Consider the following 15,739-nt stretch of genomic DNA (forward strand, 5'->3'; position numbering starts at 1 on the left):
ATGAGACATCGAGCTTGTAAGAGGTTTTAAACTCTGACATGAGCCATGATGACACTTCCTGCAGAACATGCATCATTCTCTCCAGTGCTGTCTTGGCAAAAAAGTATAAAACTTTAAAGTATAAAAGGTTGTCTTTTTGTTTTTCATTCTACTGTCTATTTGTCACTCATTTCTATACCATGTTGAGTTCTATAGGTGTTGTGACACCCTTCATTTAACGTATAAGATACATTCACGTTAAAATGTTTGGGGTCAGTAAGTTTTATAAATAATAAGCAGCACATTGATGAAAATAAGAAATGTTTCTTGAGTACCAAATCAGAATATTAGAATGTTTTCTGAAGGATCATGTGACACCGAAAAAGCTGAGAGTTCAGCTTTGCCATCACTGGAATAAAGATTTAAAAATAGGCTGCCAAATGTTTTATTAATATAATGGACATGGGTTAAATCACTATCATATATGTCTGCCATCATCCTCCTCAGGTGACAACACTGGCTGTTAGACATAAAACAGACAGAATTTATATGACAAAAACACTTAAAATCTAAAAATCCTCTATAGTCTCTATAGCTAACTGATTTTGTATTGCTGAATTCTCACAGTCAATTAGAAGGAAAAGTTAGTGTTTTTAAGACAAAATGATAAAAAAAAAAAAAAAATGCAGCAATAAACAAATATTAAAGAGATAAATTTATTCAAAACACACCTGTGCATGGAATAATGGCTTCCATTAAAAATATAATAGATGGCAAAGACCATGAAAACGTGGTCAGTTTTTATTTTACATGTGAAGACATTCAGCATATGGTTTTTAATGCCTCACTGTCCATAGGAAATCCTTCTTCACAGTAAACCCTAATGAAGTCCCGTTCAACAAACAGAAAACACGTTTAATAAGCTCATAAGTATCTATTAAATATCCCTGTGCTCTTGGTGAATAAGCAGTCAGCATCACAGGGAGAGTTTGTTAGGAATTCACATCATGAAAATAATGTTTGAAATGAACAGTGACAGAACCTTTAAGCAGTTTGTAAATAGTTTGCTTCTATTAAATCAGTTCTGCAGATCTACCCTTATAATTAAACAGAAAAGGTCCGTCTTAATATTCATACTAAATATGTACAACCCATGTATGTCATATCACAGTACAGTTTTTAGACTTAAATAAACGTTTTTATTATGCATAAAAGAGGACTGTGAAAAATGCATTTGCATTAGAACAGAATAAATCAGGAAAACGGAATCAATCAAAAACATCACAGGAAGATTTCTCACATTATACAGTTAAAAACAACACTCTTTACTGGAATCTGTCGAGCCAAGGCACTTCCTCTGTAAAAGTCACTTTATATTTTACAGCATAATCTCAGAACACTGCTATGGCCTTTTGTGTGTGTGTTCAGAGATCATACTTTGTGTAATCTGAAAATGTATAAATCTTATACTATCACTCCATGTTCCTCCTGATAATAACATCAGAATTTTCATAGGAAAAACATCACACGAATGGGTTAAAGACAAAAATATAGTGACAGAAGTACATAAGCATGTTCAAATATTAAATAACAATCGGACAGGAAGTGCACTTGGCCTATAAATGTTCATTTGGTAGAAACTCTCTCGAACTCTTGGTACTATAACAAAGTTTGTTCTTGGCGGAGAGCATGAACATGAAGACATTCACTAATAAACTACAAAATAGCTGATTAAGCTATAATGTTGATAAAAACAGTGTTATGATACTGTAAAAGAAGCTCTTTCAAGCAGTATCAAAGTCTCGTTGGAACATGACGACGACAATAATTTAAAGATATAAATGGTCACACATAATACACTGACCTTTTTTGGTAATAAATACATTTACGACGGCACAATTACAGACACTTGTATGGCCGTGTGTGTCACGCTGGTTTTAAGGCATTTAGCATCAGTTCTGTGCTATGTACATCACAAAAGTGTTTACCTTTACGAAACAATGCATACTGACACATAACATGACATTATGAAAACTTTTTGGCACTGTGAATGAATAGGGTACAATTAGGCACAATTTTAAAGAGACACAAGTCCCTTGTTTATTGTTCTGTGAATTATTAAATAAGCTATTATCTAACATGAATTGAATCCAGCATGAAATACCTCACATGTCTGTATTGCTTTTCACACTTCATAGGTCCTGACCTTCTCAACAGCATCAAACTATTTCAGTGAAACAACAAAGCTATATCTATTGTGGTATAAAAACTGAATGTGTTCGTTTCGTATCATGACATTTTAATAATTAATATTAGTATTTATTAACATCATTTGTTAATTACCAAACACATTTTTAATGCATCTTATCTCATCCATACCCCTTAACATTCCTTCACACACACACACACACACACACACACACACACACACACACACAAACACACGCACACGCACGCACGCACACACACACGCACGCACACACACACACACACACACACAAAATATTATAAAGTTGTGCAATATTATAAATGACCATAAATATTTCATTGACCTCAAATTCCTATTTGGTTCAAAACAAGTGCCATTTACAATGCTAGGTTAAAAAAGAGAAAACCGTCACAATAATGAGGAGGAACTCCAGAGTTTTTCACCAGTATTGTACTTCTCTTCCAGGTCTAATTTAAAGCCATAGCTGGTGGGCAGCTGGACAGGAATTAATAGAAGCTACTGCCTCATTTAGGCCGATTGCAAAGAAGCGTTCTCATTAAAGTTGAGACACTCCAGATTTGTACTTGATGATTCTATTGTTTAATAGATGGTCAAACAATGGTCCAAATGTTGCACAGGTCTAGTGCGTTGTCCAAAACAAATTCAAAGCAAGCAAACACTGTTACAGTTCACACACTGTAACTCTGGAGAGTCTCCTGTCTGTGAGAGTTAGTGTGTTTACTTGAATTCAGATTCCTTAGCAGACCACATTATTAGCAAACCATCAAAAAGTCATTCAAACAATGGGCCGTGTGTCTCCATCCTTTGTTTGAATTAGAGAGATCATCAGCAGGAGGAAATGACATCAGAGGACTTTGTGTTGTGAGTTAACTATTCTACATTTAGCTGCAAGTGTTTGTAGCCGTTTCATCATGTGGAGTCCATTTAAAATGTGATACAAAAAGGCACATGTTCTAGAAGAAATGCTATGCTGCTGTCCTCTTGCTCTCTTTGGACCAGAAGCCATTATACTGCTGACAAATCTATGCGGTTGGCTGAGTTGGTGCTTTTGTCCCATGTGTTCATCTTTGTGGGAGCCACACCGCCCTTGTGGCCATTCATCTGCGAAAGAAAAACAGATTAATACAGGCTTGGTTTCCAAAACCCTTGTGAAAAGAAGTGTATCCAATGTGCACTTGTAGTGTACTTAAAAAAATAAATACAAATAAAATAATAATAATATATATATATATATATATATATATATATATATATATATATATATATATATATATATATATATATATATATATAATAATATAATAATATATATATATATATATATATATATATATATATATTTAAATACTTTACTTGCAGCTAATATAATAATGATTGAAAAAGTCAACTTAAGTGTACTTAAAGAGTATACTGTCATGAATATTTCTTAACACACTTAAGTACACTTTTAGTGAACTGTGTAAGAATGTAAAATTAAAAGTTTTACTTTAAAGTACTCATATTACACATAATCTTTTGTCAAAGTAGTAGCTGACTAACATACAAAAGCATTTGTAAAGTACGTAATTATAGTGTACTTTAGTGTGTTACTGTTATTTCATATTACAGTCTAATTAAAGTTAGTTTTTCAGTGTTCTAAATTGCAACTTCGTTATAACAATCGTGCAATTACAAATATATTTAAATACATGTTACAAGTTTTATTAGGAATGGCATTAAAGTACATTTTAATTGACCATAAATGCTTGTTTGGTAGTACACTTTATCCACATTTCAAATACAAACAACATTTTTGCAGTTTTAATTCTTAAATTAAACTGGATTTAATATAAATTTAAGCTATAATGTGTTTTATTTGGTAACACTTTAGAATAAGATTCCATTAGTTAATGTTAGTTAATGTATTAATTAACATGAACAAACAATGAATAATACATTTATTACTGTATTTATTCATCTTCGTTAATGTTGTTATTCGTTATTCATTGTTAGTTCATGGTAATTCACAGTGCATTAACTAATGTTAACAAGCACAACTTTTGATTTAAATAATGCATTAGTAAATGTTGAAATTAACATGAACTAAGACTTATAAATGCTGTAGAAAGATTGTTCTTGCTTAGTTCATGTTAACGAAAGTTGTTAACTAACATTAACTAATGGAACCTTATTCTAAAGTGTTACCTTTTATTTGATTGTACATAATGTGCAATTAAGTTTGTATGTACAAAAGTAAAAATTTAAGGAAGGGGAATTACTCACTATGTCTGAGTTGAAAGGTTTGACGTTGATGTTGCGGATTGAGCTGCTGGTTAAATTCCACACTTTAGTTTTGTGTTTGAAAGCAGCCCTCACCTGTAGAGCAGTAACAAGACATGAAATCTGTTAACAAACACCATGATTTGCTTTGGAGATCATAATAATTTGAAAGTGTATCTCTGTAAGTGCATTCACGTAATGCAGTACCAAATTAACATCACTAGGTGGCCGGCACACTTTAACTCTATAATTTACACCAGTGTACTGTTTACTGCAGCTACGTCAGACATTTCCCCTGACACAAACGCACTCTTACCTCAGAGTTTAACAGACAGTGAAACAGGAAGATGAAGAACCCCTTTGAGAATGAAAGAAAAACAACAGATAACCCTAAATGTTCCAAGCGCTCCAATTCACATCTGCAAAAGTTCTTACAAGTCAGTCCAATTCCAAAGACATTTCAAAAATGGTTATGCGCCCTTATTTTGTAAAGCTGTCATTATTTGGCGAAGGCACTATTGACTTTGGAGGCTGTAAGGCGAGTGAAGTTGTTTTGTGACACACTAGTGATGCCTGACCTGTAGTGAGTTAAACACTGCAAACATGTACTGGAAAAGCAGGGAGTGGTCGTTCACCGCCAGAACCCCAAAGATCCATGATATGCCCAGGATGGGCAAGAGTACCGCCACTGCTTTAGTCGTAAGCCTAGAAAGACAAACACGCATATATACGTATATTAAAAAAAAGCTAATTAATGATGGCCCATATTACAATCATGATAGCAGATGAACTCACTTAACAGAGTTGGCGTCTCGGTGAACCTTATAGTTCTCAGCGCTGATCCTGGATATGATCCGTGTCACAGCTATCAAAATGCCAATGTTCACCTGGACGGCAGAGATTACACGTGTTCCGGTCATGCTCACCTAATGCATGCTTTTAATAGACCTCATTAACAGCTGCTTACCATTATTACAAACAGAGCAGGGGCTACAAAAGCCCAAATCGCCCCAGTCTTCAGAGACAGCCAGCAACTAATACAGGAAAGACAAAACAAGAGGGACACATCACCTTTTCTCTTTAAACTGGACTTTAATCTGTTTACAGTGTCATGACCCATGGTGTTGTCATGGTTACTTACTTGCCATCCTCTCCATAGCTGTTTAGTGATGAGGTCATAGACACCACACATATGACGAGAGGACATCCTGAATAAAGACGGGGACAGTTTTAGAGAGGGTTCAGAAGAAACTATTTCATGCAGTGATGGCAGTGCCCTGATATACTTAATTCAAAAATACTTATAACTTTTTTTCTTTTTTTAGTTTATGTATAATTATTATACACAGACTATTTTACAACACTTTAATAACTCATCTGTCACACTGCAGGATCATTTGAATGATTTTCAAAAAGCTAAATCTGGTTAAAAAAACAGTGTGAAAACTCAAATATACAAACACACAAACTAATAAATATCACATACGGTTTATAATATATAAAATAATGTTAAAGTCATTTTTTTTTTCTATTTCACATTTTTTATTTATACAACTAGAAAAAATACAAATAAAAAATAACAGGAGTGATGCGAACAATTCAGCTTCGCCATCACAGGAATAAATTACATTTTAAAATATATTCAAATAGAAAACAGCTATTTGAAATTGTAATAATTCACAATATATATATTATATACTGTGTAGTACAAAGAGTTTATAGCTTGGTAGTGTAGTCAAATCCCTCTCTCCCTCTCACCATATGTTTTTGTTATATGAGAATGACGTGCTAAAAGACAAATGTTTGTGGGAAAAAACCTGGAACGTTATTGGTGCTAAAAATACCTTGTTGTAAAACCTAGCGTAGAAGTTTTCAGATTATGCCGTAGGAACTAAAATAAGAACTTTTGGACTGTAGCCGGTTGTTTCGTGCCACCATAAATAAAGAGCAGTCTTGCTGTGCCAAAGGCTTTTAAGAAAGGGAGTAGACTTCAGTCTGAAGTAATGACTTAAGTCTAACAAAGCCTGTTTTCTTCATATACACTGAGCCTATCACCCGTGTCACTATGGATACAAATAAACATGTCTATTTATTCACTTTATTATGTGTAATAATGGAAAACACCTTCAGTTTTCATTAATGCCAACTTTGCACGTTCTAATAAAAGTGTATATTGATTTATTTCAAGGCCTCCTCTGACAATGTCATTTTAAGTGAGAAACAAAAAACAAAAGGCTGATTATAAACTGTTCCCAAAAGAGTCAAAGAGCACATGTTGCCTATTATCACATATGCACATCTGAGATTAGGTCAGTTAATTACACTGACGGCATCATTAGGGATGACCCACTAGAGACTCTGCTAAGATTGAATGTCTTTTAATCGACTGACATCTCAGAGAGACAGTAACACACAAATGTCTTTTTTTCCTTCCCTTTTCAACAGCACTGCTGCATCTGAAGACGAAGTGCTAATGCCTGCCGATGGGACAACCTCATTTGACTCTCTTGGGTTTGCGCATTACGATGAATTGGGTCGTTTAAGGCAAATGAGATCTGTGTGTGTTTGTGTATATGAATGTGCGTGTATACAGAGGGATGAATTCACCAAAAAGGGCCACAGTATCCGTGATATTTCAGTGCAAAAACCAAAAATTCTAATTAAATATAACCATATCTCATTCAAAAGAAAAAGTTCCACATAAAACATTTAAGCACATGAATTTGTTTATCAGATTGTTCTAAATATTATGAATTTGAAGTATTTCAAATGAGGAATTTGTATCAAACATGCCCAATCAATCTCCATCTAAGTGATTTCCAATTGTAAGGCCAACCAGAGTATTTGGTTTTTGTGTAAGTGTACCTCCAGATTCAATCCGTTGTGTATAAAAAGCTTTATAAAAAGCTGATTCTGGTGACTAAATCAACAGTGATGCCAAAGAATGCCAATAAAGTATGCCAGATTATGGTGGTCTGCTGCATTCTCCACACCTAGCCCTCAGAACCAGTCTGCAAGATGTTAAACTCACCCCATCCGATTGCATAGTAATAAAAGTGTTTGCTGCCCTCTGAGCCAAACACTTTGACCACCATGCTGTAGAGATGCAGCCCTTCCACCAGCATCCAGGCAAACGCACACAGGAAGAAAAAATGCAGCAATATAGCCATGATCTTACACGGGAGCTGGGGGAGAGAGGACACTTTCAGATCAGGAAAAGCGTCTAGACAAAATGCATTGCACTGAAAACTGATCTACTTTGTGAATCTTAGCTAATGTAACACATGTTGTTAAAATAAACATTAGGGCTCAGTGATCTCAATACTGACATTACCATAGCAAGATTTCAGCCAAGACCTCAGACAGAGGAAGCACAATCAAATTAACAAAGTGTCAAATGAATCTGTCTGTAATGCCGGAGAAATGTTAGGAGATAAGTGGAGTCATTGGATCTTTCCAGTGTACTAGGTTTATTTTTGTAATGACAACATGCTTTTCTGATCCGGATGATGACACGATAATCACCATAGACAACAAACACAATCAGTTGACTTCCATACTATTTATTTTTCTACTATAGACTGTTTGATTACCATCAGTCTTCAAAATATCTTCTTTTATATTTAACATAAGAAAGCAACTCCTACAGGTTTGGAATGACATGAGGGTAAATGATGACAGAATTTTTATTTTTGGGTGAAATATCCCTTAAATATCCCTTAAACACATAAGCAAGCATTTTTCATAGTACTATAACTGCTGCAATGTCCGTCAATAATGACATAATAACTGCATTGGATGATATAAAATCATGTGGTGCATGTTTTATTGATTTATCTAAAGCATTTGATTCTGTGAATAATGATCTTTTGTTGCAATGGCTTAAATGTGTAAATTTTAGTGATATAGTGTTGAAGTGGTTCTCTGATTATTTTACTGGAAGGACTCAATCGATAGATGTCCATAGATTATTACGTTTCAGCTCCTTTAATAGGGAAGACAGGTGTTCCTCAAGGATCAGTTTTGGGACCAATTTTATTCTCTATTTATATAAATCAAACTTGGTAAAGAAGCTGAGCAGGCAAATGCACATTTTTATGCAGATGATACTATTATCTACACTATGGCTCCATCTTTAAAAGTGGCAATGGACTCTCTACAGAATGCTTTTAATCCATTTCAGACTTCATTTGGTAACTTCAAATTAGTGTTAAATGCTAAAAAACTAAAAACGTCATTTTTACATGGTCCAAAATGTCCTTAAATGATTTTTTGATTCAAACTTTAAATGGTACACAGATTGAAAGGGCTGCATCTTACAAATATCTTGGTATCTAGCTCGTTGATAAACTGACTTATAGTTCTAATGTCGATAGTCTTTTAAAGAAATTGAGACCAGGTTTTTTATTTTTGTTTAAAAAAATGTTTTGTTGCTCAAAAAAAAAGTTTAGTAGAAAGTACTCTTCCATCAGTACTGGACTATGGTGATATAATTTATATGCATGCACCTCATGCACCTCAAAATTGGATGTAGTTTATCATGCTTTACGATTTATTACTGGTACAAGTGTCCGTACACATCAATGTAATTTATATGACATAAAAAATGGACTTCATTGCGCTAAAGAAGAAAAAAACAGACATTAATTTTTATTTGAAAAGCTTTATTGGGTAAATTACCACAGTATATATCTAGTTTGTTAAAATATTGCACAAATATTTATAATACCAGATCAACAGATAAATTCTTACTTAAAGGGTAAGTTCACCCCAAAACAAAAATTATGTCATTAATGAGTCATCCTCATGTCGTTCCAAACCCGTAAGACCTCCGTTCATCTTTATATGAACTCATATTTTAGATTTAGTCAGAGAGCTTTCTGTCCCTCTCTGTCCCTTTCCGTTTCTATTTATAGTTAAACTACATACAGTTGTAATTATTATATTATCTTTTATTGTGTTGGACAACGGAGTTCCTGGAATCACTGATTTATGATGAGCCTGTGACCGAGTGTTAGATGGACTCACCGTGGCGGGACTGAAGCGGAAACTGATGAGCAGAAGGATTTGAGCAACTAAGATTGCAAACGCCAAGTTTGCATGAATATGGTAACGCTGATTACGGATGGTGCTAACAGACCTTAATGGACAGAAAATAAAAGATATATACATTTGTAATAGTAATGGTGCAGAAACATTAAATGCTTTTTAAAGCAAGTTATTATATTTAATAAATGAAACTGATAAGTTTAGCCATTTGACATATTTAAATAATAGATTCAAATCATTCATGTTCTCAGAGCATTGTGGGATACTTACGACAGGACAGCAAAGGTGACCAGTGTAATTGCCAGGCAGAAAATAGAGACAGAGCAGCCGATGTAGCTAATGGTGGACAGCGCCACTTGGTGGGCCTTTGAGAGCTGAAGTGGAGACAAACATGACAGCACAGGCAATGAGATGATGAAAATGGCCTAGCTGGTCAAGTGTACAGCACTGAAGAGGGTTAAATGAGTTGAAAACCCCAGACATTACTACAAATAAGAAACACTGAATACCATAGCAACAATCCACTGATTGTGAAGTCAAAGGTTAGCTATGACCAGCTGTACTGGGATTGATGTGCGCATAATATGAAATGACTTGACAATCTCAAGATCATTTCATCAGAACAAACCTGCACGAGTCTGACAATCAATTCTTGGAACAAGTTTATATATATATATATATATATATATAGAGAGAGAGAGAGAGAGAGAGAGAGAGAGAGAGAGAGAGAGAGAGAGAGAGAGAGCACTGACTAATCACAGACATGGTAGACCGTTGGTTGAGAAAACAGTAACAGCTCCAGGCTTGCTTTACATATAAAAATAAAAATAAAAATATCTCTACATTCAGTCCCAATACACATTAATGGGTCAGTAGTAATATATGTAATTAAAGAAATGTAATACTTTCATTTAGTAATCACCATTTCACTCATTATCAGCAACTATTTTCAACATTGATAATAAGAAATGTTTCTTGAGCAGCAAAATCTGCATATTCGAATGATTTCTGAAAGATCATGAGACACCGAAGACTGGAGTAATGAAATTTTTCAATAATTGCAATAGAAATTACAATAGAATAGTTCTTTTAAATTGTCAGATTTCTCTAAACTATTGTTTTTACTGTATTTCGATCAAAGAAATGCAGGCTTGATGAGCAGAAGAGACTTCCTTCTAAAACATTGAAAAATCAAACAAAAAACATCACTGCTAAAACGGAAATAAATTCAGCAAAAATCAAAAGTTCATTTATCGCATTTATCATAGCTTACGATAATGTCTCTCTCATTACATATTTCTACAGCTGATCATCTTTCATTAACCACCTCAAAACATCAAAATGTGACATTGTGGAGCCTCATTTGCTGAAATCATGATTTGATACGTGCTAGATAGCATGCTACACCTTAGAAGCATCTGTTGGTGAAGAGTGAACACATTTATTCCTGAACATCCGTCAGGATATAGTGCTGTATTGTTACAGCTCCTCTGACCCAGTGCCAGTAAAATAACTACTCAGTGTTGCGTCGACACGCCGGACCAATCGGTAGTTGTTTTCCCCATAATTCTATTTCCGTGCGTGGGTTCGATTGTACATTAACTCCGCTTCCTGCCTTGTGATTATCGTGGGCCCAGAATATCGAGGATCTGCAGAGCGGTGGAGAAAGCACGATCTCCTCCAGGCTTGAAGTATTGAGGTGAGCCACTAATTGAGGCCCCGGCAGAGGCGGGCATTAGCATCAAAGCTCCAGAGGAGATGATTACATGACTGAGCGAAGACAGATTTTCTCAACTAACACATGCAGATGATCGAGGCAGAAGAGCCAAGCTGCACCTGGGTGCATCGGTTTGGCTCGTGCACGAATCTTGAAATGGCAATCTGCCTTCGTGTGAAGCAATATGTCTCTCATCTTCACAAACGTGCCCCTACTTAGCGAGTAGTTGTTGCTGACAGGGTCTTTAGCCTGAGTTAAATTCACTCTTCAGCTTTCTTTAAATAAGTCAACGGGACAAGGGTTACCAAAATATCAAGCTGTGCCTGTCGTTCAGTATTTCAGGCAGATGTCATTTACAAGCTTTCTCTGACAAATGAGTGGCCCAAACCCAGGCCACAGTCTTCGAGCCACACAGCCACACTGTGACTCAAGACGCTAGAAACAATCCAGCACGTCACCCTTGGAGAAGTGTCTTAACTACATCCAAACTGTCTTCTCACTTAAGCCCCGCTGCTGATTTACTGAGAGTCTCGGCCAATCAAAACCTCAAGCCCTGCATGCTGCTGGCTCGCTGAAGACGAGAAACACAGTTAGCATCGCATTCATCGCAGCGCCTTGGTGTTTCAAGAGATCCCTGCTGGGAAATGTCCTACATGCTCAATCAAGGAATCTTGAGAAATTCCACTAATGGCAGGGTTCGCTGCCAATTTTGTATTATAGGTCTATATTTCAGGAGAGTTTACATAAGCTTCACTAGTCAGACTGAATAAGTAAATGAGTAGTTTAGTTATTAGAATAATGTTGCAATATGGGGCTGTAAAATTATATCATTCATCACATAAGAAAAAAACAGCAAACATAGAACATTTTTTTTGTAATATTTTTTGAGCATTTCATTTATAGGTTAAACTTACATCCCTGTCCTAGAGTGGGGGGTGATTTTTTAAGCAATGCATTTATATATTTTTATTCAACAATGATGCATTAAATTGATGAAAAGTGACTAATAATAACTAATAATTCAAAGAAACTATGCTCTTTTGGCACAAAAGGTGAAAATGCCAAGATGTCTGCGTGTGCATATATCTCTGTAAAGCAGGATTCAGTTCTCCTATTTGCATCAAAATAATAAATAACATCAGTGAGGAAATTGCATGCAATTCATTTTAAAGAGGTCATTCAAACAGAATGCATTCTTGCATTCATAACAGATAGATGAAGCCTGATAAAATGCAGAAAACCACAGAGGTCTAAAGATGTTTTTTTTTTTATGCTGAATGCTTGTTTTACTTGAAACGGAATCTTAAAATGAGGCTCTCATGGTGAAACTTTGAATAATCAGCACTGATGAAAAAGACTAAGCTGTAAAATGTGTTTGCAAAAAGGAAAGTATACACACATCCGTTTAAAATTTTGGGGTCTGTAAGATTTTTAAATAGATATTTTTCAGGATTCTAAGGATTTATAGAAAATCTAAAAGGACAGCACTGAATTGGAAAAGCAACATAAATGACTTTACTGTCGCAACAATCAATTTAATTCTCCATGGAGCATGTAGACATAACTGTGTAAACACCCCCCCCCCCACACACACACACAGAATGAGCTGTAAAGTTCTTGAATTATTTGAATTAACTTAATATTTTGCCAAAGCAAGCATTACGAATGGTAATTCATTTATAGCACAACATAAACCTGGAGTGCCTCACCTCCATGGGGACCACTTGCATTAGGATGGCAAAGTTTGTCAGATGGTTACACAAGCAAATAGAGAAGGACAGGTTTCCATCAGCTCTCACACAGCCCTCGTTGGACCACACACCCTCTTTGGAGCTGAAACACACACATACATAAAGGTTTAATCGAGCATTACAGTTGCTGGAGTTGTTGAATGTTTATACTGAAACCATACACATTCACCCCCTCGCCCAGCGGTAATGAAATTACCAGCAAGTTATTAATCAAATCTAAACGAAATCAAAACTAACGCAAGATCCCATTAATCTCAGTGAGAGCAAATATTCCAGCGTCATCATTCCATTATAGACAGTCATTTATTAAATGCCCCATGGGAGAAAGAGTGGACAGATAGAGAAGACAAGAGAGGAAAGACTCTCACTCCAAATCAAACATGCTCTATTTCAAATTATTCACATTTATTCAAATGATCCTAAAAATTGGCCTCGTTTATTGCCTTTAAGTGATTTTTCGGGAATACCTATTATAGTATAAAATTGCTTTTTATTAAAAACAGACTTTCATCATTTCCAAATTAGATTTTTGAATGATGAATTGGAGGAAAGTTACATGACTGCAAATTCCATTCTTTAAATGGTCAAATTGAAAATGTTTAAATTGCTGGAAATCCCAATGTAGATGTATAACCATTACCGATTTATTGGTTGTATAAGACACACACTAATATATTAAAGCACTTCCTGACAAGCTTTAACAGTAAATGTGACATGAGGCAATAAAAATGACAGATGGAGAGAGATGGATGTGCGAGAGAGAATATACAGGAAGGAGTGCATAAATACTCGTGAAGAGTGTCATTGAGGTTGAAAGTTGGGACTCAAAGAGAAATATAAAAGACCATAAAAAAGTGAAATATGTCTTTAAAATATCTAAAAATGTATTATATATAAAAAAAACCTAACAAAAATTGGTTAATTGGAAAGACTTTTATATTAAAGTACTGTTAAAACTCATTAAAATGCATTGCATTTTTTGAGTGTTTTTTGGAAGTAACAATATGAAAAAAAGACCTGTTTTTAATTTGCAGTAAAAAAAAAAAAAAAAAAAAAAAGAGACATTCTCTGAAGTCGCCATCACATATTTGTGCAAGATGTTTGGAATATTAACATCATATCGAGTAAGAAAAAAACATACAAGCACCAAAACAGCATCCCATAATGCCTGTCACTCAATGAATGGGCAATATTACATTTTTGGCTATATAAATATAAATCAACATTCGTGTGCATAAATACATATTTGAATCTGTGTAACCCACCTGTAGTCCAGGAAGGCACAGTACAGGAATACTTTATTACTTTGGTTTAAGGCCTGGAGCTGCTGTTCTTTACTCTGAAAGACAGGGAACAACACAGTAAACATCACAGCACTATATATATGTCGTAAGTACAGTCCGTCTCAGACTGCTGCAGTATCAGTGGTGCAATACTGCTTAATATATCAATAGATGAAATTTCAAAACATTCACACATATGCGTCTTGTCAAATAAATATATACACTCAGAAACAAGAACGCTTTTCATTTCTTTTCATTAATCAGACTTGCAAAAACATCCATGACTGGTTGAATGACTATATCAGGATGGAGTAAAGAACAGACCCAATATTCCAGATAGGAATGGAAACAAGTTGGTGAAGTAGATGAAGGATACTCGGAAACAGCTTGGAAATTTCCTCTAGGACATCATCCAGAGAGAATCAGGAGAACAAAACAACCCTGAACATTTAAAATGTGAACCAGTTGTGGCTGCGTTTGACAGCAGATAGAAATAAAGATACAGTATAATTATTAATGTGGTGAGTGTTGAGTAACACTCAGGATGACAAGTTAAATGATAACGCGACACTTTCTGATGAAGATACTATTATAGTTTTAAGTAACAATTTGAATTTGATTTTATTTGTATATTTTGTGATTTTTATCTAAATTTGAGTTTAGTCTTAGTTTTTAATTTTGTGCTGTCGTCATATTAGTTATTGCGTTTATTTTAAAAATATGTGTGTATATAGTTTTTCAGTTTAAATTTGACTTATTCTAGTATATTAAGTTGTTGTTATAGTTGAAGTTTTGAAATATTTTACATTAAGTTAATGTTCATTATGTCTTTTATTTTAAGTTTAGTTTTAAATATAATAACCCTGACAATAGGACTCTTAACAGCCACAATAAGAAATTATTTGGTCAGAATAAACATAGTTTGTGGCATTTTCCAAATCTCTATGAATTTGAACTGAACCTGATTATTAATTTAAGAAGGTGATTTAACTAATAATATAATCTAATAATATACTATTGTTGTTGTGTTATTATGGTGATTATCAGTATATTTTATACAGGACACCATCACCACATATCATTGTTTAAAACATTTTCCACTATTTTTTCAGGTTTGTCTGCATAGCCGCAAGTAGAGATATATTTATAATACCAATTAATTTGCAATTTTGGAGTAAGAATGGTTTCTACACCAATTTTTGTGGGACAGTTTTGTGTCAGAGTATAATATTCCTAGCCTGGTAATACCAAACTCTGCTACTTCACTTTGCTTCGTAGACAGAGTCTGGAAGGGCATAAACGACAAGCTATTTCTTTCTCTTGTCTGAAGTTTAACCGATAAGCCAATCACATAACGTTTGGTTATGAAGTGTGTTATGCACCGACTCAGCTCCCTCGAACTTCCACTGTAAACACAGGAATGCTGCGAAAACTAAACCATCGATCGAAATACCGGATTGAACATGTTTAC

At 34.7% G+C, this 15,739-nt stretch overlaps 1 protein-coding gene across 3 annotated transcripts in view; it reads right to left on the reverse strand.

The window, feature by feature from the left end:
- Positions 1 to 784: 784 nt before the first annotated feature.
- The window catches only part of LOC128018478 (adhesion G-protein coupled receptor D1-like), a 46,194-nt gene continuing 31,239 nt past the window's right edge, over positions 785 to 15,739 (reverse strand). For all 3 annotated transcript variants that reach the window (XM_052603990.1, XM_052603991.1, XM_052603989.1), the window contains 12 exons: positions 14,251 to 14,324; positions 12,944 to 13,067; positions 9,788 to 9,891; positions 9,497 to 9,608; positions 7,500 to 7,653; positions 5,610 to 5,676; positions 5,436 to 5,502; positions 5,264 to 5,355; positions 5,047 to 5,173; positions 4,785 to 4,826; positions 4,472 to 4,564; positions 785 to 3,310 (listed from right to left, as the gene is read on the reverse strand). In XM_052603990.1, coding sequence (XP_052459950.1) covers positions 3,215 to 3,310; positions 4,472 to 4,564; positions 4,785 to 4,826; positions 5,047 to 5,173; positions 5,264 to 5,355; positions 5,436 to 5,502; positions 5,610 to 5,676; positions 7,500 to 7,653; positions 9,497 to 9,608; positions 9,788 to 9,891; positions 12,944 to 13,067; positions 14,251 to 14,324 — 1,152 coding nt within the window. In that variant the 3' untranslated portion in view covers positions 785 to 3,214. The remainder of the gene's footprint in view (positions 3,311 to 4,471; positions 4,565 to 4,784; positions 4,827 to 5,046; positions 5,174 to 5,263; positions 5,356 to 5,435; positions 5,503 to 5,609; positions 5,677 to 7,499; positions 7,654 to 9,496; positions 9,609 to 9,787; positions 9,892 to 12,943; positions 13,068 to 14,250; positions 14,325 to 15,739) is intronic.

Source organism: Carassius gibelio, chromosome A8 (assembly GCF_023724105.1).
Source record: "Carassius gibelio isolate Cgi1373 ecotype wild population from Czech Republic chromosome A8, carGib1.2-hapl.c, whole genome shotgun sequence".
NCBI lineage: Eukaryota > Metazoa > Chordata > Actinopteri > Cypriniformes > Cyprinidae > Carassius > Carassius gibelio.